General features: G+C 43.3%; 1 protein-coding gene and 1 long non-coding RNA gene across 3 annotated transcripts in view; one reads left to right on the top strand and one right to left on the bottom strand.

Annotated features, from left to right (window-relative positions):
- The window catches only part of LOC125461363 (translocating chain-associated membrane protein 1-like 1), a 101073-nt gene extending 92395 nt beyond the window's left edge, over positions 1 to 8678 (bottom strand). Inside the window, exon 1 of one of the 2 annotated variants that reach the window (XM_048550057.2) lies at positions 8590 to 8678. Coding sequence is in view for 1 of the 2 variants with exons in the window: in XM_048550056.2 (XP_048406013.1) it covers positions 8283 to 8402 (120 nt within the window). In the remaining variant the exon portion in view is untranslated. Of the gene's footprint in view, positions 1 to 8282 lie in introns of both variants that reach the window. The other variant, XM_048550056.2, reaches the window with a different exon arrangement.
- A 568-nt stretch (positions 8679 to 9246) lies between these two features.
- LOC125461243 (uncharacterized) lies at positions 9247 to 18638 on the top strand. The gene is made up of 3 exons (XR_007249440.2): positions 9247 to 9347; positions 13719 to 14009; positions 18572 to 18638. It is a non-coding gene; the product is annotated as an uncharacterized LOC125461243 (long non-coding RNA).
- The last annotated feature ends 2795 nt before the right edge of the window (positions 18639 to 21433 follow it).

Below are 21433 nucleotides of genomic sequence, written 5' to 3' on the forward strand. Positions count from 1 at the left end.
ACAAGTACTCTACCTTACTTTGCAACACACACCACCCCATGTTCATTTACAATTGTTTCTTTTCAACTAATCATGCAATATTCTTTTGATTTTCTGTCTCAACCACACCTCCAGACAGCATATTCTATATCAAAACTGCCTGTGTGGAGAAAGACTTTCCCTCATGTCACATTTCAAAGCCACTTTATTCCTGCCCTCATTCTCAATCCTTTTTGGGCAGGAGCAATTTCTGTCTACCGTATCCAAATGCCTCATGTTGAGACCTTCATCATTTCTTTTAGCTTTTTTTTCCTATCCAAAGTGCAGTTTTGAATTCTCCAATCAACATTCATAATTGAAGCTTCTCATCCCTGGAACAATTTCTGTCCATCTCTTGTGCACTCTCTCCAATACTTTCACATCCTTCCTATGGTGTAATGCTCAGACTGTATCCAATATTCCAGCTGAGGGCTGAAAAAAAGTATTTTACAAGTTCAGAATAACTACTTTGCTCTTGTACTCTCCAGCTCTATTGAAACAACCCATTGTATTGCATGCTTTATTAAATTCCTTCTCCACCTGTCCTTCCACCACTTGAATGTATACACCTAGGTCCCTCTGCTCCTGCAATCTCTGTGCTGTAGCCCCTTTTTCACTTTGTCTGCCCTTGTTCTTCATTCTAAAATGTGCCACAGGACAGGTCTCCATATTCAATTTCATTGACAAGTCATCTGCCTTCTCAAACTTGTCTATGTCCCTTTGGAAGTCAGTACTGTCCCCTATGTGGTTTACAATGTTTCAAATTCTCTCATCATTAGTGTACATCAAGAGAAGCAGGATTCCATTACTCACCATTTCAGAATTCTCCTATAAACCCTTTCACCAGCCTTTAAAATGCCCAATGACCATTACATTCTGGCTCCCAACACTCAGCCATTTTGAATTCACACTCCTGCTATCCCGTTTATTGAAGGAACTATAACTTTTCTCACAGATCAAAAAAGTGTGGCACTGCAAACATTTTAAGTTCATGTACACAACATCATTACAAAAACAAAGTTGCTACAAAAGCTCGGCATGTCTGGCAGCATCTATGATGGAAAATAAAAGTTAAGGTCACCGGACCCGAAACGTTAACTCTTTTTTTACCCTTCACAGATGCTGCCAGACCTGCTTAGCTTTTCCAGCAACTCTGTTCTTGTTCATGATTTACAGCATTCACAGTAATGCTGTTTAAACCGCAAGAACTATCAAGCCTGTTACCTCTTCAAAGAAAACTCCTACAGGTTTATCAAAACTGATTTCTTCTGAAAAATAAACTAACCTTTCTCCACATTGACAACCACTTATATCCCAAGTAGTTATTTCTAGAAGCTTCCCTACCACTGAAGTTAAGATGACCAATCTATAATTGCTGGCTTATCCTGGTAATCCTTCTTGAACATGGCCATAATGTCTCTAATTCTCCAGTCCTCTGACATCTCCCTAAGTCTAAGAAATACTGAAAGTTTACAGCCAATGGCCTTCTAAATTTCATTCACTTCTTTCAATTTCCTTGGATACAACACCTCTGGTCCCTGTGCCTTACCAATCCTAAGTATGAACAACATACCCAACATGTCCTATTTATTAATTTTGAACCATTCTCACTATCATCCTTGGCAAAAAAAGATACAAAGTACTCATTTGACAGCAAAGCCATACAACCTCCATGCCACTTCCCTTTATGACCTGTAACTTATCCTCCTCCTTTTAATCGCATCTGTACTATTGTTTTCCTGTGGAAGGCTTTGTAATTCCCCTTTGCATTCAGTACCAATCTTTTCATTATCCCTTTTCATTTCTCTAATGGTTTTTCACTTCTCCTTTGAACTTTTGTTTATTTCTGTTGGTTCCCAAATATATTTTCTAGACTGAATAAGATCTAACTAATATAAATGTATTATCTTCAATTATGTTTCACTATGAACATGCAGTTTGAGAACAACAATCTTCAACATGATAGCTGAACCATCGTGCCTTCATTTTCAGTGGTGTCACCATTACTGCAGCTTCCCACCATCAACATCCTCAGGTCACCACTGACCACAAACTTAACTTGACCAGCCAGTCAAATGCCAATACAGGAGGCCAGAGCCCAGGTATTTAACTGAGAGAGACCTATTTCAGACCACCCAAAATTCCTTACCATCTACAATGTACAAGGCAGGTTATTAAGTAATCACTTGAAGCTGCAACACCAACCACATCTAATAGCCTAGATAACATACCTTTAATACTTATAAAAAGAGTACATATACAAGTCCAGTACCAAGATGATGATGAATGATAACGACCCATCATAACATCATTCGCTATAATTCAATTTGTAGGAAGAATGCTGCCGAAACATCAAGTCAAAACTTCATACACCACTCCTGGATCAGGAACCTGGGGCTCTCTACCTACCATTGGCACATCAATGTGGACTGGAGACATTCAAAAAGAGGGTCCATCAAAACTTTAAAAAGTCAACAACTATGTGTAGGTCGTACATGTTGGATTGCCAGTGATGCATACATCCAGGGAATGAATTTCAAAACACTGAAATGGTCTGCAATGACACTTTGTGCCTTCCCAGGTTTGGAAATGCTAATTCTAATCATGGCACTGTTATGGCCAGGATAAGGTTGTAATCACAAAACTGACAGTAGTTGATGAACAAAGATGGAGTAAAAGCTGAGGAAAACACAGCATATTAACCCTTGAACGAATAATAAAACAAAGAACTATGGATGCTGAAGAATTTGAATAAGAGTCCATTCTAAGCAGGAGGTGGTACTCTCCACAGCATAACGTAGGAAGGTCTGAACACTCAAATTTCTTTTATCGTTATTATATGAGTGGCATTTTCAATATTTCATTAATCCTAATTTTCTCTCCAGAAATGCTGTCAGATCTGCAGAGTTTCTCAAGTAATTTCTGCTAATGTTTCAGATTTTGAATCAACAAGTTCACTTCATTTCAAATAACAGAATTTAATTTGGCCATCTAATCTGCTTGTGTTCTATTTTTCAGTCAGTCAATCGATTATGAATAATTGACATTTATCAAATGTTATATTTTAAATACCACTCATCTACCCCATTGTAGAGTCACTCCAAATCTTTTCAGACTTCTTTCACTCCTTTCCTACCGTTATTGCTCTGCATATAGCATATCAGCAAGAAATGTAATTATCTCAACATTGAGACAGTTTATGAACATGGGTCAAAGCTAGACTTCATTTGACAAGCATCTCCCAGTAAACTATACGGCTTTCAGGTGTACTTTAATCCAGTCCCATAATCAACTGTAGAATCCTACAATTTTAAAAACTTAATTGGGAGTTTTCATGAAGCATTTTAGCAAAAGCTTTTCATTCATCCAGACAGCTATATTACTGAAAACACTCATAACACTTATACCATGAAAAGTTTGAATGTTTCAGAACTTCCCACATTCCGATGGTAGGGACGATATCTCCTTTATCCTGTTACCTAGATTAGATTCCATTATTCAACTTCCTATTGATGTATAACCTACAAGCCTCAAGGTAAACAAGCTATGTTCCTTAAAAGGTGAGCATTTCACAGTATCTAAAGTGTTCTGGAACTCAAAATACCTAACTCCAGTATATCAAAAAAGTAATCTCCATTTACGTACAGAACTTGAACCATATATGAAGCGTTATCACAAAATTTAAGGCGCTGCAGTTTAGCAGTAATTCACCGGCTCCAGTGTTGCAGGCAATCACTACAACTTACGCACACAAGATTCCAGTGAAAGTCAATAAAGTCCAGTTAATTTGTTTTAATAGGGTTAACTGACAGCCAAGATATTCACTCCCTGTTCTTCATAAAGGGAAAAAAAAAAGTGTCATGTAGTCCGTCAGCTGATTTCACATGCACAACCTCAGGTTTTTGGGAGGTCGGAAAGTGGTGAGTAACGCACGTTAGAAATGATTTCGTTATCGTAGGCTGTAACTGGGTGAAAATCCTGGAACTGCCTTCTTATTGCACTGTTGTTGTACCATTACACAGAATTAGGCTGATTAAGCATTAGAGAATTGACAGAAGAACTAATCTTGACTATTGCAGCGAATTGTCAGCCTAGTAACACATTAAAGACAAGTTAACAAGCTTCAATTTCATGATTTCTCATTCAGAGAGAAGTCCACAATTCAGCAAAGTTGATATTTCATATTCAACTGTGGCAACCCAGGTGACAAATAAGCGAGAAGATAAAATTAAGTCTTTAGCTCATTATGAAAAATGTCAAAGGTTCTTGAATAAATTTGTTGCTCGGGTTGTGGATGCAGCGGTTGGTTCTCAGACGTTTCATTACCATGCTGGGTAACATCAGTGCAGCCTCCGATGGGGAGTTGTGTTTGCCCATCTGGTATTTAAACTCTGGGGTCCGTTGGAATTGGTTACCTCATTTCCGGCTTTCCTTCGCAGTGGCGCATATACAGGGTCTAATGCTACATGTTTATTGATGACCTTTTGGTGGAGAACCACACCTCTAGGGATTCCCGGGGTTGTCTCTGTTCGGCCTTCTTTGGGACAACATCAGTATCCTGTCAAACTGGTGGTTCTCTTTGTCTGTGTGAATGGAGACAAGTGAGTATTGGTTGCCAGTTGGTGTTCATGTATTCTTGTGGCCAGTTTCCTTCCTATCTATCCAACGTAATGTTTGTCACAGTCCTTGCATGGGACCTTTTTTTCCATGCTGGCTCTGTCCATAGTGGATAAGGGGTCTTTGGTTTGAGTTAACATAGGTTTGTGCGCTACTCTGATGCGCAATGGTCGCAGTAGTCTTGTGGGCAATTCAGATACGGTGCTCGTGTAAGACAGCGTGATGTGTGTGTCAGGGCACACTGTATCCTCCTGCTGTTACTTGTGTGATAAGCATCATCTGATCCAGTTGTTCAGGTTTCTGTTGTCCTTAAATACTTGAAGGTACTCTTCTTTTTGACATAGTTCCAGGTTGCTACAGTGTGTTGTCGCTTATTTAAAATAGTATTTTTATGCGACTTCTATGTGGGTGGTGGGGAGGTTGCTGTTGAAATTCAGGACTTGGTCAGTATGTGTGACTTTTCTGTGTATCATCATCAGGAATTCCCTGTTGGCCCGGAGTTCTCCCATGACATCTAGGATTGGAAGCTGTTGGTTCTTTTCTCTCCTGGTGAATGTGATGTTGGTGACAGTGTTGGGTACTAGGTTGTGTGTGTCCTCTAGTTTGGCGGTCTGTTTGATGACGACGAAAGCGCCATCCACATATCAATTCCCTAGTTTGGGCTAGATTTATGGAAGGGCTATGTTTTCGAGTCTCTGCATCACTGCTTCTGCTATTACTCCAGAGACCCATGACCCCATGGGTGTCCTGTTGATCTGTTTGTAAATTTGGCAATTAAAAAGCTAAAAGTGGGTCGTGAGGTACAAGTCCAGTAGTTTTCAGCACATTGCGGAGAAGGTATCACACAGGGGTCATTCTGTTAGGAGTGTTGCTAGTATTTCTTTTGCCAGTGGTATGTCTATCAATGTGACTAGGGCGGTAACATCAAATGACACCAGGGTCTCATCATTGTCTATTCCTATGTCCTTGAAGGATTTGAGGAACTCCTGGATTGAGTGGGGTGATTTGCTGATGAGGTGCTTTAAGCTTCATTGTAGCTCCTTGGCTAATCTATGTGATGGACGGTGATGAGGAGTACATCTTTGGAAAGCTTTCATTTTTAGGTAGCCTGTTTTGTTGATTTGTCCGTCTGTTTGACTCTCTCTGATGTGTAGATTATGTTATTACCCAATTGTGGTGTTCGGTCTATTTGCACTTACCTGTGCATTAGTGAGGTAGTCCCATTTGTTTAGTATTATTGTCATGTGCCCTTTGTTCACCGGTAGTATTATGTTATTGTCTTGTTTCAGTCCTTCTAGGTCCTTCCTTTATGTGTTCGAGTATCAAGTTCGCTCCTTCTGGTCAGTGTCAGGACCACTCTGACTGTCTTAGAGCTTGTTGTGTTTCCACATTGACGTTGTTGGTCTTCAGCGTGGCTAGAAATTCTTGTCTTGTTAGCATCTCTGTGGTTGTAGTTGAGTCCGTGTATTACAACAACTTTCTGTGTCTGTTAGTTTCTTGTCTGAAAGGTTTATTATCCAAGTGTCTGACCAATGATTGTCCTTTTGGTTGGTTAGGCTGGCCAGTTTATTTTTGGTCCTTGTTAGCTGTTGACTGGTGTTAATTTTTTTTAAAAACCTATTCCCATTCTTTGTTCTGTGGGTGTTCACCCACAGCAGGGACACATTTATTACCCATTCCTGGCTACCTTTAATCAGTTGGCGATAAGCCGCCTTCTTTCATTACTGCAGTTGAACTATGTAGGTGCATCTATTGTTGTTAAGGAGGGAGCTCCAACATTTTGACCCAGTTGCAATCTCCTACAGGTTTATCTAATAATTCATTCACCCACAAAGCAAACAAACAAACAATCCATTATTTATTTAAACAAAGTGAAAGTCAACATGCTTTCTCAAGGGACAAACTACAGTTAAACTTAATTTGCACATAACATTGGTTCCAAATTCCCTAGCTAAGATACACCTCTCAGTGTCATATGAACGCAGGACTCAGGAGTCAAAATAGGCCATTCAACCCTGCTGAATTTAGCACGGTCATGGTTCATCAAGTGATCATCTCAACTCCGCTTTCCTGTCAGCCCCCATAACTCTCCACTCGCTTGCCAAACTCATCTTTGAATAAATTCAAAAGACTCCGCCTGTACTACTTTACGTCAAGGAGAATTCCATATCCTCATCACTGAGAAAATTTCTCTTCTCAGGCTTTCGAGAGAGATTTCTTCTTCTTCTTCTTCTTCTTCCACTTCCATTTAGACTCTCCATGAGACATAACATTCTCCTGGTATCCACTCTGCCAAGTCCTCTCAGGATCTCATGTTTCAGTAGCGTATCCCATCACATTCTTTCTAAATCGCATGTGCACAGGCATGATCTGTACAATCTCTTGTCATAAAAACACAATTCCAGAAACTAATCACCCAAAACTGCTTCGTGTTTTTTTAACTTCAATTAAGCTGCCCAAAATTATATTGTTATGTCTACTGAAATCATTGGAGCAGTAACAAAAACTTCCCAAAATCAGACCTAAAACTTATACAATGGACTAACCTGTGTCAATAAAAAAATGCTGCAGATTTTGAAGTTGCAGGGTAATATAGGACAAGACGCTGGCAACAAAACTCAAGGCAAAGCAATCATTACAACAGCTGGGTGTCTCAGTTGCTACAACAGACAATTCAAATTGCTTCCATTTAGGTTGTTTTAGAAACAATGCAAAAACATAAGTGGCAGAAGCATCAGAAGCCCTCAGGAGAGCAAAAACACAAAGCAGAGAGAGACATTAAAGGTACAGCAAAAGTGGGGACCTTACTCAAAATGCTTGCTATTTAGTTACTTCGGAAAATATTCTATGATCAACATAATTCTGGCAAGTGATTCTGGATGATCAAGCCTTATCTAAAGGCACACTGGGGCATAACACTTGTGACAAAGATGATTCACTTTGCCATAGTAAAGCTTAAAACAATTTGTCTCCAGCTTGAAGAAAACGGAGCATAAATGAAATCATCCCTTTGGTTGTCGGACAATATGTTGGCAGACGTTGGAAGCATTTATTTCTCAAACCAAAAAAAATCCGGCTTCAATCACATAGAAACTCTGATCGTGTGGTTGACTCGAGCCAGTATCAGTAACTACGCACAAAGGAGATTTTAACTTCCAATGACAACTACCGAGCAACAAAGTCACCCAATTGTTCACTGACAATATTTCCTTTGTAGAGGAATAATTCAGCGTTCACTGAAGGCTTCATTTTTGAAATTTCAAATTCCATTAACAATAAGATCGGTACAAATTGAGCTGTACTCTTACTGATATTTCATGGCGATTTACAAAACAAAACAAACCACCTACTTTGGTTTTTAAAATTATGATATTAAAGTTCAGTAAGAGTAAAAAGCACTTTGGGGAAAGCGGTAGAGTCCACGAACCCATGAAACGCCTCTAAAACATCAATAATCTTAACGGATCAAGGCTGGCTACCTCAGTATACACCTAGCCCATTCCACCTGGAGACAACCATTCTCGTCAGCCCAGGTCCGGATATTTTCCCTCCTTGAATCCCGCAAGGTTGGCGAGGGGAATATTTCTATTCAAGTCAGGGCCTCTGCCGTTTTTGTCAACGTGACCACTCATGAATCCTTCCTTTACCTCGAACATCAGCCCCAGCAGAATCACCATCGCGACGCACGACACGATGTCCGCATGGTTCTGGATCACGAACTCATGACTGAAGACGGCAGGATTTTTGCTTTTCTTCCTCAGGCCCATGACGGCTGACGACCGAAACTACTTTTACCCTTATGCCCCCCCCCTTCCCTTCGAACTACAACGTAAACAAAATAAAACTTTAGTCAAGAGGAAGGGGAGTAAGAAAACGGGGTCGGGAAGGTGTTTAAAATAAAAATAATAAAAGTATATCCACTTCACTTCCCTCCTCAGGTTCCCTAACACCCACCAAGCCAGCTTCTCGCCGACCGTCTCCTGCAACAACTGTACAGTGTTGACGCCACTCGGCCCACCGCCACGCCGACCATTCCTGACGCCCATACAACTTTGACTGACAGCCACAGTGACCAATCCAAGCACGGCGTTTCCACGATGCCGCGCCTCTTAACGGTCGTTCGGGCACCTGTTGGCCGTCAGCTGATTGACAGGCCGGTTAGGAGCTCGGAATGGACAATTCCGTCCATCTGGTCGACGTAGAGCAACCAACCAGACGTGAGGATAATGGGAAGCGAAGGGTTTGGGTTGAGTCAAACGCTCGGCGTCAGCGCATGTGCAAATGGCTTCCCAGCAGATGCCAGTTAAAGTGTCAACTGTCAAACAAGGTGTTGCTTATGAGTCTCTCAGTGCTGGGCTTATCTTATTGAGGCGGTGTTTCTGGCATATATCATACAGTCAGTGTGAAACCATTTTGTTATGGCATTAAATTTTCTATTTATGGCCATTTTTTCCTATTATGTTCAATTTGACACTCCCTTTTCAAACAAAATTAGTTTTAAAAAAATTTGTATTTCACTCAAAATTAAATCCACACAGTTTTGTGACTTTAAGCAACTTGCATTAAACACAGACTGTTTAAACTATGCCCCTTTGACATCTGTGCCAACAGCAAAAGTATTGCAAAATGATTATGTAAAATGAAATTGTGAAGTTTTGGTTTCCTGCAGATGCAGTTGTGTCCACGGAAGTAGCTGTTTTATTACTGTTGAGGTATGTAACCACTGAGTTTGTAAAAAATGATTTCTACTTGTGATACCAAATATATCTGGAACAATTTGACCTAATGTGAAAACTTGGCTTTCTTGTTGTTAATAAATGCTGCATTGAACACTTTAGGTAATGTGGTTAAAAGGGAAATGGCCTGATCGGAAAGTGGAGGTTAATGATTTAATCAGAGGACTACTAGTTTCTTTTAAACAAACATAAACGTTCAAGTTGAAAACTCTAGTATTATCCAGTCAGATTTGTGCCAAATGAAATATGCACGAGCATGGTTTTGAGAAAAAAAGATCATGTGGCTGTGTATGTCTGCTTTAAAATGTTGGGCTTGCTGTCTGAGTTTCATTTTAAAATGTCTTTCAAAATGAGCAAAACAAAAAAGTCAGCAATCACTTGTTTTTGGTGTTTTGTATATTTCAAGGCACAAAAGAAGTGAGTGATGTTATGCGGGTAGCCAATGAGTTTAAAGTTACTGGATGTGTAAACATACCACAACTCAGAATAGTTTGACTTAGGAATGTGCCAGTGGCAAGTCCTTTTGCAGACTTCCAGTCATGCCTGAGCTGTCAAAGTGATATGTGGCGTATTCCTAATAGGGAGAAAAAATTGAGCAAGTTACAATAACCTGGAGCTTAGTATGGCATCACTGTAGACCTGGGAATTGTTGAAAGCAGACGTATCAAAACGTTTTGTCTTGGCTTCTGTGTCGCATAACTCGGGGCTTTGCTGAGTGACATATAACATTCAAATCATTACTATTGTTAATTTGTATTTGTGTATATATATTAGTTCTAAGAGTGCAATTTACTAATTAATCACTGAAGATGTAGCCTCACTAAAAACAGTTTCTTGCAAATTCAAAGCCATGAAATTCTATCACCTTACCTGAAATAGGTGTGCAACTACAATAGAGTTTCTGAGACTTTGCAGCTAGTTTAATATGGGCCATAAGCTCCACATTGGAGACTTCACCTTATATCTCTTGGCCTCCCTCCTGCAGGTTTTCAGGGCAGTTTGAAATGTAAAATTATTCAGGGGTGAGGAAGACTTTCCCAAATTTCCTGGTGACCAGGTCCAGCACTGGCCATAGGAAAGTTAAGGGAGAAAGACCTCAACTGTCTTTGAAATTTGCATCTTTTGCATGATGGATGTCGACCAGGATTGTCCTCAATTAAAACCATTTATTGACAGATTACCCACAGCTGGGTTAATGATTTTTGGATTAGGATTATTCCATGGCACAACATCGTGGGCCGAAGGGCCTGTACTGTGCTGTACTTTTCTATGTTCTATGTACCGTGAAATTCAATTTTCGTGATAACTGCTATCAATAATTATTTGGTTGCATCGATCAGTCCCTTACCTACAATTTTGCGTAGTTCTTTTCATTTGCATTCTACCATGTTCTTTGGTCATTCGTTCAAACAAAGCATTCTTTATTAGTACTGTCTACTGCTTTATTGTTGAAGATACTATGATGAAGGCATCACATATAATACATTTGCGATGGATGTTATTTGGAGTAGTTGGTGACCAGCCTGCTTATGGAAAGGAGCTTCCCAGTTTAGATGACGAGGTGTGGAGCTAGATGAACGCAGCAGACCAAACAGCATCTTAGGAGCAGGAAAGCTGATGTTTCAGGCCTAGACCCTTCATCACAAATGGGAGAGGGGAACAGGGTTCGGAAATAAATAGGGAGAGATGAGGAGGCAGATCGAAGATGGATAGAGGAGAAGATAGATGGAGTGGAGACAGACAAGTCAAAGAGGCAGGGATGGAACCTGTCAGGGACAGTGTAGGTGGGGAGGAGATTGGTCAGTCCAGGGAGGACGGTCAGGTCAAGGGGACGGGATGAGGTAGCAGATAGGAAATGGGGGTTCGGCTTGAGGTGGGAGGAGGGGATAGTTGAGAGGAGGAACAGGTTAGGGAGGTGGGGAAGAGTTGGGCTGGTTTTGGGATGCAGTTGGGGGGGCGGGGAGATTTTGAAACTTGTGAAATCCACATTGATACCATTGGGCTGCAGGGTTTCCAAGTGGAATTTGAGTTGCTGTTCCTGCAACCTTCGGGTGGCATCATTGTGGCACTGCAGGAGGCGTGGGATGGACATGTCATCTGAGGAATGGGAGGGGGAATTGAAATGGTTCGTGACTGGGAGGTGCGGCTGTTTATTGCGAACTGAGTGTAGGTGTTCTGCAAAGCAGTCCCCAAGCCTCCGCTTAGTTTCCCCAATGTAGAGGAGGCCACAGCAGGTACAGTGGATGCAGTATAGCACATTAGCAGATGTGCAAGTGTACCTCTGCTTGATGTGCAAAGTCTTCTTGGGGCCTGGTGTGGGGATGAGGGAGAAGGTGTGGGGCAAGTGTAGCACTTCCTATGGTTGCAGGGAAAAGTACCGGGTGTGGTGGGGCTGGAGGGCAGTGTGGAGTGGACAAGGGAGTCATGGAGAGAGTGGTCCCTCCGGAATGCAGACAAGGGTGGAGAGGGAAAAATGTCTTTGGTGCCAGTGTTGGATTGCAGATGGCAGAAGTGTCAGAGGATGATGCATTGGATCTGGAGGTTGGTGGGGTGGTACGTGAGGATGAAGGGGAATACTCTTTTGGTTGTTATTGCAGGGATGGGGTGTGAGGGATGAATTGCAGGAAATGTGGGAGACATGGTCAAGGGCGTTCTCGACCACCGATGGGGGGAGGTTGCGGTCCTTGAAGAAGGAGGACATCTGAGTTGTATGCGAGTGGAATGCCTCATGCTGGGAGAAGATTTAGCGGAGGCGAAGGAATTGGGAATAGGGGAAGGCATTTTTGCAGGTAGGTGGGTGGGAGGAGGTGTATTCTAGGTAGCTGTGGGAGTCGATGGGCTTGAAATGAATATCATATTCTAGGTGGTTGCCCGAGATGGATACAGAGAGGTCCAGGAAGGTGAGAGAGGTGTTAGAGATTGACCAGGTGTACTTCAGGTTGGGGTGAAAGGTGTTGGTGAAATGGATGAACCGTTCGAGCTCCTCGTGGGAGCACATGGCGGTGCCGATACAATCATCAATGTAACAGAGGAAGAGGTGGGATTTAGGGCCAGTGTAGGTAGGGAAGCGGGATTTTTTTCCATGTAACCTACAAAGAGACAGGCATTGCTTGGGCCCATGCAGGTGCCCATGGCCACCCCCTTTGTCTGTAGGAAGTGGGAGGAATTGAAAGAGAAGTTGTTGAGGGTAAGGACGGGTTCGGCTAAGCGGATGAGGGTGTCACTGGAGGGGGACTGGTCAGGCCTGCAGGACAGGAAGAAGCAGAGGGCCTTTAGGCCATCTGTATGGGAAATGCAGGTATATAGGGACTGGATATTCATGGGTAAAAATGAGGTGTTGGGGACTGGGGAATTGGAAGTTCTGGAGAAGGTGGAGGGCGGGGATGCTGTCACAGACATAGGTAGGGAGTTCCTGAACGAAGGGGGGAAAATGGAGTCCAGATAGGTGGAGATGAGTTCGGTGGGGCAGGAGCAGGTAGACACAATGGGTCAACAGGGCAGGTGGGTTTGTGGATTTTGGGAAGGGGATAGAAGCGGGTGGTGCAGAGTTGGGGAACGATGAGGTCGGAGGCTGTAACTCACTAAAACCGGTCCAACTCGTCCCCGCCTCCATAACCTGTTCTTCCTCTCACCTATCTCCACCTCAAGCCACGCCCCCATTTCGTACCTACTAACCTCCTCCCACCCCCTTGACCTGTCCGTCCTCCCTGGACTGACCTATCTCCTCCATACCTCCCCACCTACACTCACCTTTACAGGCTCCATCCCTGCCTCTTTAACTTGTCTGTCTCCTCTCCACCCATCTTCTCCTCTATCCACCTTCGATTCGCCTCCCTTTCTCTCCCTATTTATTTCAGAGCCCTCTTTCCCCCCTGCCCCCCCCACCATTTCTGATGAAGGGTCTCGGCCCGAAACATCAGCTTTCCTGCTCCTAAGATACTGCTTGACCTGCTGTGTTCATCCAGCTCCACACCTTGTTATCTCGGATTCTCCCGCATCTGCAGTTCCTATCTCTAATGAAGTTTCACTGGCAATTATGAGAAAGAGATCAGAGGACTAAACATGTTATTGTCAGTTATATTGATTAAGTACAGATCATTAAATGTTATCATAACAGCCATATTCCACAGGATTCACAAATATTAATACAGCTGCTCATCAGTAATCAAGCCAATTAATCCACAATGTCATTAAGTCTATTACAGATTCACATCAAGAAAATAAATGTGTTCTAATCATTCCTTAATCTGTGTGATGGATTTTGCCTCCCACTTTAATTCTAACAAAATTTTGACTTCTCTTGGCAGAATCATACACATAAACAACTCATTTTTTTCTTATTTTTAGACAACAGAAGATGCTCACCCTAGAGTTTCCAAGTGAAAAACTGTAGACATCTCCAGAACATCTTGCAATGCATTTCTGCTATAAGTCAGAAAAAGGTGCTGAAATACAAAACATCTGTTACACAACTCAACTCCACAGTGCTGTATCTGACATCGGCTCTGCATCTGTGACAAGCCAGAGTGCCCATGATTCAAGTGCAGGTCTCTGAATGTGGAACATATTATACCACAAGAATATTTTACATTTACAAGACAAGAAAAGGACAGGATTCTCAAGTCTTCTTTATTCCTGGTTAGAAATTTATAATTGTTTCAAAGTTATATTTTATAACCTATTATGAATGAACTATTTAATCAATCATTTTAAATTCCAGAGTTTTCCAAGACAAATCGTTTAATTGGTTCTTTTTCTGTATTAGGAGGAATAACAGCAACAACTGCATTTTTTGTGAAAGCATGTTGCATTTTAAGAAATTATGTTTTAAAAGTTGTGTGAAAAATAAATTAACATGTCCTAGAAACTGGAAAATGAGAACACATGCCATGAGGTCACAACATTTAACATATGATGGAGGCACATTTTCCTGTAATGTATTTCTTTGAATGTGACAGTAAATTAAATCACCAAACCCATACAACAAATTTTCTAATTTTCAATACATCCTAATCTTATTTCACTAACTTATCAAGCTGGTAGTTCCTATATCAGAAAATTTAATTGAAAATTTGGAGTTGACTAAGAGTCTTAAATTGCTCTCGCCATTAGCATTGAGAGCCATTTATTGGCTGTTGCTCCGACAGCATTCCCAAGGAAAATAATTTACCAGCTACTACTCAATAAACTTTTAGCTCAATCAATAATATTAAATAAAAAGAAATAATCAAATTGAACTACAATAAATAACATTATGACTTTTCTTTTTAAATCAGCCTCACTCTGAAGATCTTTCATTGGCAGGAGTCAAAAAACGTTGCAGGAAATTAACTTGTTAAATAGTTTTGGAAAGATTTTTAATAATTGTGGTATGATTAAAAATAGCAGAATATTGAAAATATTTCAAAAAATGCACTGTTACAGTGGTCATGATACAATGGGTAAAAACCAAACCAATGTCAAGTGTTTTTAAAACATAATTTCTTAAGTGTTTTTCATTAAGGTGGAAACATTACTCAGAAACTGATGAAGGGGCAATGGTCACACACCTCCCTCATGGTTGCACAGCAGCACTTGCAAGTAGCATTGAAATGGTTTAGCTGCCTGTCTGCTTTCTGCTGTCCTAACACCAGTTCAATAACCAACCAAACAGAGCAATGGTCTCTGCTAGTGCCCATGCCCCAGGCCAGGGAGTCTTGCAATCAGGGTGACTGTGAAGAAGGCAAAGAAAGGATCAGCAGTCAATCAGACCTTTTTCATGTAGAGAGCCCTATTAGATTCCAGCGGGTCCCGAGCAGCAGTTATTTTCTGTCTGCTGGATTTCCCCAGCCAGTGCTACCTCGACATGACCTCCAGGATCAAGAAGCAATGTGAGCATTTCCTAGAAGGTACTTGAGGAGAAAGCAGGTGAAGGTCCCCTCTCCCTTCTGTCTGCAGCACAACTATTTGTTCACCATGCACAGAGGAGCTAGGTTGTTACAATCCAAATGTATGACCCCTATGTGCCAGCAGCAGGCATGTACAGCTTGAAGCTACCTGTCGTACCTGAGGTAGCCTTGAGACTGCCAAAACTGTGGAGGTCAGGGCACATAGCAACAGACTGTAAAATAACCCTCTGCAGGAACAGGAGGGACACCTGACCAAGAACTGCAAGGAGACCAAGAGCTTCAACCTATGTGGGGAAGCAGGCCACCTATAGAAGGCTTGCCCAAGACGTGGAGGGGCCACATACACTCAGATGGTCGGAAGTGACAACGTGTGCCATAGACCCACAAAGGACAGTAAAGTGCCACCCTCCAGCCAGAAAACTCAAATAAGGGACAACTAGCAAGAGAGACAAGCAGGCACGAAGAAAAGGCTAGCCAGCATAGAGGAATAGCAATCAACCCAAACTCCACCTGAAGAGATGGAGTCAGTGGAGGAGGAGGAAACAAACAATGCAGGGGAATGAATACCAGTAAGAAACAACCACAAAATCACATCAAACCTCCATTTCCAGCAAAATGGAAAGAAGCAGCTTCATGGTGGTCAAAAGGATGCAGGGAATTTCCCAGCATCGTACATGAATGGACTTTGGGTCCACAGATAATTCTTTCAACTCTGAAAGTGGTTTTAAAATTCTCAGTATTATCATGCATGGCATTCAGTCTAATACATAATATGTTCCCATGCTGGCTTACTGGCCCAATGTTAAAGTGGACTTAGTGTTTCTGCACAGGTGTGGGATGCTGCATCTCAGCAGCTACAGGAAATGCTCAACGTTATGGGCCGATGCGTCATCAATATGGTCGGGAGGGGAAACAATAGCTGATTCTCTAGCCTCGGTATTCTGCCTGGAGGAGGCAACTTTACCATCTCTGATGTTAGGAGGTGGTGTGTGGGCACCTCCTCACAGCAGACATTTATGTCCAAAAATACTGCCCAAGTCTAATTAACGTGTATGCCTTGATGATAAAGAGCAAACAGCTAGTCTTTCTGCCGCAGCTCCCACTGCAGCTGGCAATGTTCAGGCCAGCCATTCTGGCCAGACACTTTGACTGCATCATTGATACAGATGGACGGTCTGGAGTGACTGACAGCAAGCCAAGTACCACGTCCATAATCCTGATGGAAAGAGTTACAGTCACCAGGCTGCATGACGTTTTCACAATCCCTGCAGACAAAGCAGTGTCGATACACCTGGTCACAGTCAGATGGGTCTAGTCGCCCAAGGATAGATTTCCTGTTCATGTCTTGCACATTCTCGCTCAGATCCACTGATGTCTATCCAGTGTTCTTCTCTGACCACTGTATCCTGCTGGTTGACCTTCAACAGGACAAACAATGGCTGGCAATGGAATGTGGAAGTTAAATATGAAAACACTGAAGACCTCAAAAGGGATTACACAGGTTGGAGAACCATGAAGCCCTCTTTGAGTCTCAAGTGGACTGGTGGGAGACAGTCAAGGGGAATTTCAAGGAGTTCTTCATTCTCACAGGCAAGGGAGAGGGATGTGGAAGACTGTCCAACTCTAGAAAAGCATGCAGAACCAACTCCTGCTGCAGACAATGAGAATTGATGTCACAGATGATCTCCAGCAGGTGAAGAGCCACTCTTTACCTCAGATGCCTCCAAGATAATCTTCTGGTCCAGAGTCTGCACCATGGAGCAGGATGAGATATGTTCATGTTATTTCTTCCAGAAAATATGCAGGGAAACCACTGTGATCAGCAATCTGAATGAAGAAGATTGCTGGGTAGTGTCATCACAGGATGACATCGTGAGAATCAGCAAAATCTTTAATGCCAGACTGTATGACACGAAGTCCTCAGACAGCACAGTCTCCCAGTCATTCCTATCCTTTATCACGGAGGCCCTAGATATCAGCACATGGGAGAGGCTGCTTCAGCTGTTTTCTCTGGATGAGCTGACCAAGGCCTTCGAGTCCTTTGAAAAGAATAAAATACCTGGAAGCAATGGCTTACCAGCCAAGTTTTATCTAGTTCAGTGAGACATAATTGGCCAGGACCTTTTGGAGGTGTACAACAGTATGCTCCTATCAAGTAGCAGGTACAATTCATAAAGATCCACACTCTCATCTACAAGCGGAAGGGGAAGAGGGAGGAAATTGGAAATTAGTAACTCATTTCACTGCTGAATGTAGGTTACAAAATCCCATCTAAGGTCATAGAATCATAGAATCCCTACAGTATGGAAACAGGCCATTTAGCCCATTGAGTCCACACTGCACCTCCAAAAAGCATCCCAGGCAGACTCAAGCCCGTAGCCGATGTCTGTAACTGTGTATTTCCCATGGTTAACCCACATAGCCAACCGTGTCAGTCTCCTGTGGGATCAATGATTCATCCAGACCAAACTTGTACTATACTGATCTCTGAAAGCCTTACACTCCTCAGGGATAAGATCGCCTATGTGAAGGACAAGGTACTGGATGCCCAAAAAACATGATCTCTCTTGTCTTGATTCACCTTTGCTCCTGAGGCCAGTTGGAACTGGTCACAGACACTCATGAGTCTGTGCACTGATAGTGGATCTAAGCAGAAAATGGTGACATTATCCATGTACAGGGAAAATTTGACTTGCAGGCCTCCATTGCCTGGAATAGTCAGCCATCTCAGGCTCACATCCTTCTTGATAGATTCGGCAAAAGGTGTTACACAACACACAAACAAGGCAGGAGAGAGTGGGCAGCCCTGCTTGACTCCATCATCAGCCTGCACCAGGAGAAGGCCTTTGGCAGGATATCACACACCCATATGTGGGATGTGCTGTTCAAGACAGGCTTTGGGGAGGGAATCTGCAACTGAATCCGACTGCTGTACACCAACATTGTTAGTGCAGTCTCAATTAATGGATGGGAATCAGACAGCTTCCCAATCAGATCCGTGGTCAAGCAGTGCTGCCCACTCTCTCCTGCCTTGTTTGTGTGTTGTCTAACACCTTTTGCCGAGTCTGTCAAGAAGGATGTGAGCCTGAGATGGCTGACTATTCCAGACAATGGAGGCCTGCAAGTCAAATTTTCCCTGTACATGGATAATGTCACCATTTTCTGCTTAGATCCACTATCAGTGCACAGACTCATGAGTGTCTGTGACCAGATCCAACTGGCCTCACGAGCAAAGGTGAATCAAGACAAGAGAGATCATGTTTTTTGGGAACTGGGCCAACTAATCCTTTATCCTTTTCATTGTCAGTACAGATTACCTGAAGGTGCTGAGAATATGGTTCGGATGGGCCAGAGCATGTGCAAAATCTTGGGAGGAGCGCATTGCCATGGTGAGGCAGGAACTGGTCTTCTGGGAGCACCACTCCCTCTCCATTGAGGGTAAAATCCTGGTCATCAGGAGTGAGGCACTCTGTCTGTTATTGTACATCGTGCAGGTTTGTCTCCTTCCCAGAAGATGAGCCATTGCATTCACCTGAGCCACCCTTCACTTCATCTGAAGATGTAAGATGGACCATGTCCATAGAGAGACCATGTACAAAGCTCTGGATTGGGGGTAAGCACATATCCAATTCTGCCCTCAACCTGTTGGCCACCTTTATATGTGGCTGCATCAAGCTGTGCGTAGACCCTGAATATGCAAACAAAGTGTCACTTCCTGTTGAGGTGCTACCTCTCTCTGGTGTTGCAAAGAACCGGTCTGGCCTTGTTGCCACAGAACGCTCCAAGTAGCTGGACTATTCTGTATTATCTATTCTTTGTGGAGAAATTTGCAAAGAAAAGCACCAATGACCACAAGTCCATCAGGAAGTGATCAGTACATAGTTTCCTCAAGACCCTGCAGGAAAAGGGGAGAGCAGATCCTGGTCAGTGATTTTCTGAGTAGACTGTCAAAATCATTTGGCAGAATACCTCATCACCAGAACTTCCAACAAGCACCAAGACATTGTTTAGCTGCTAGTGAACAGGGCTGTACCTATGAGATCCTTCATGTGTACCTGGACTGTCTGCACCACTGCACATCATCCTTGAAGTAGCTGCAGGGGACGGTAGACACTGTGACACATCTGCTGGAATGTGACTTTGCAAAGGATGTCTGAAGAAAGATGCAGTGGTTTTTGTCAATGCTCATCCAGAGTGACACAGGACTCTGCGCTCTTCAGTCTATTTTCTGGGACACATACCAAGACAAACATTGATTGTACCTGGAGGATCATCAACTTAGTGAAAGATGCCCTTTGGTCTGCCCAAACATGTCAGTCTTCCAGAGCAAGGTGTTGACTTTGACTGAACGTTGCAGACTAGCACATCCCAAGGTCCAGGACTAGGTGATGAGGGACTCAATAAAGCTTGGAGCAGCTGACGCCAAAGCACAGTGGAGAAAGACCGCTGTCTCAGGTCTTTCTGCTGAAGTTAAATGGGGGTCCTTGCAGTTTTTGGACCCTCCCAATGCCTCAAGTATATCTAAATATAACCATATACATGTAAGAAATGCCTTTGCTTTGTTTGCTAGATAGAGTCAAACTCCAATGTTTGTTTGTTTCTTCATATACTACTGTACAAACCCAAACTGCTTTAGTAACTAAGTATGTATACAAAGGATAGTTTTATAGGCTATGTTTTTGAAATTAAAAGTCTGCCCTCTGCTGTCCTTCAACTATACTACAATAGGAGTATTCTAACGAGAAGTTAATTGAAAATAATTTGCAATATTTTCTTGCTTTCTGAAAGGTACAAGTTTATACTATTCAATCTTAATTACACTGAACGAAATCCTAGAATAATCTTAAATGCAAACAAACCAATAACAGATTTGAATTGATCAGACAGTGACCATTTGGTTACCAGAGATAATGGGAACTGCAGATGCTGGAGAATTCCAAGATAATAAAATGTGAGGCTGGATGAACACAGCAGGCCGAGCAGCATCTCAGGAGCACAAAAGCTGACGTTTCGGGCCAAGACCCTTCATCAGAGAGGGGGATGGGGAGAGGGAACTGGAATAAATAGGGAGAGAGGGGGACGCGGACCAAAGATGGAGAGTAAAGAAGATAGGTGGAGAGAGTATAGGTGGGGAGGTAGGGAGGGGATAGGTCAGTCCAGGGAAGACGGACAGGTCAAGGAGGTGGGATGAGGTTAGGAGGTAGATGGGGGTGCGGCTTGGGGTGGGAGGAAGGGATGGGTGAGAGGAAGAACCGGTTAGGGAGGCAGAGACAGGTTGGACTGGTTTTGGGATGCAGTGGGTGGGGGGGAAGAGCTGGGCTGGTTGTGTGGTGCAGTGGGGGGAGGGGACGAACTGGGCTGGTTTAGGGATGCAGTAGGGGAAGGGGAGATTTTGAAATTGTTGAAGTCCACATGATACCATTAGGCTGCAGGGTTCCCAGGAGGAATATGAGTTGCTGTTCCTGCAACCTTCGGGTGGCATCATTGTGGCAGTGCAGGAGGCCCATGATGGACATGTCATCTAGAGAATGGGAGGGGGAGTGGAAATGGTTTGCGACTGGGAGGTGCAGTTGTTTGTTGCGAACTGAGCGGAGGTGTTCTGCAAAGCGGTCTCCAAGCCTCCGCTTGGTTTCCCCATTTCCCCAATGTAGAGGAAGCCGCACCGGGTACAGTGGATGCAGTATACCACATTGGCAGATGTGCAGGTGAACCTCTGCTTAATGTGGAATGTCATCTTGGGGCCTGGGATAGGGGTGAGGGAGGAGGTGTGGGGGCAAGTGTAGCATTTCCTGCGGTTGCAGGGGAAGGTGCCGGGTGTGGTGGGGTTGGAGGGCAGTGTGGAGCGAACAAGGGAGTCACGGAGAGAGTGGTCTCTCCGGAAAGCAGACAGGGGTGTGGATGGAAAAATGTCTTGGGTCGCGTCTCCCCTATTTCCCGCAACACATCCCTCACACCCCGCCCCCGCCACAACCGCCCTAAGAGGATCCCCCTCGATCTCACACACCACCCTACCAACCTCCGGGTACAACGCATCATCCTCCGACACTTTCGCCATTTACAATCCGACCCCACCACCCAAGACATTTTTCCATCCCCACCCCTGTCTGCTTTCTGGAGAGACCACTCTCTCCGTGACTTCCTTGTTCGCTCCACACTGCCCTCCAACCCCACCAC

This window comes from Stegostoma tigrinum, chromosome 19, assembly GCF_030684315.1.
Source record: "Stegostoma tigrinum isolate sSteTig4 chromosome 19, sSteTig4.hap1, whole genome shotgun sequence".
Classification (NCBI taxonomy): Eukaryota; Metazoa; Chordata; class Chondrichthyes; order Orectolobiformes; family Stegostomatidae; genus Stegostoma; species Stegostoma tigrinum.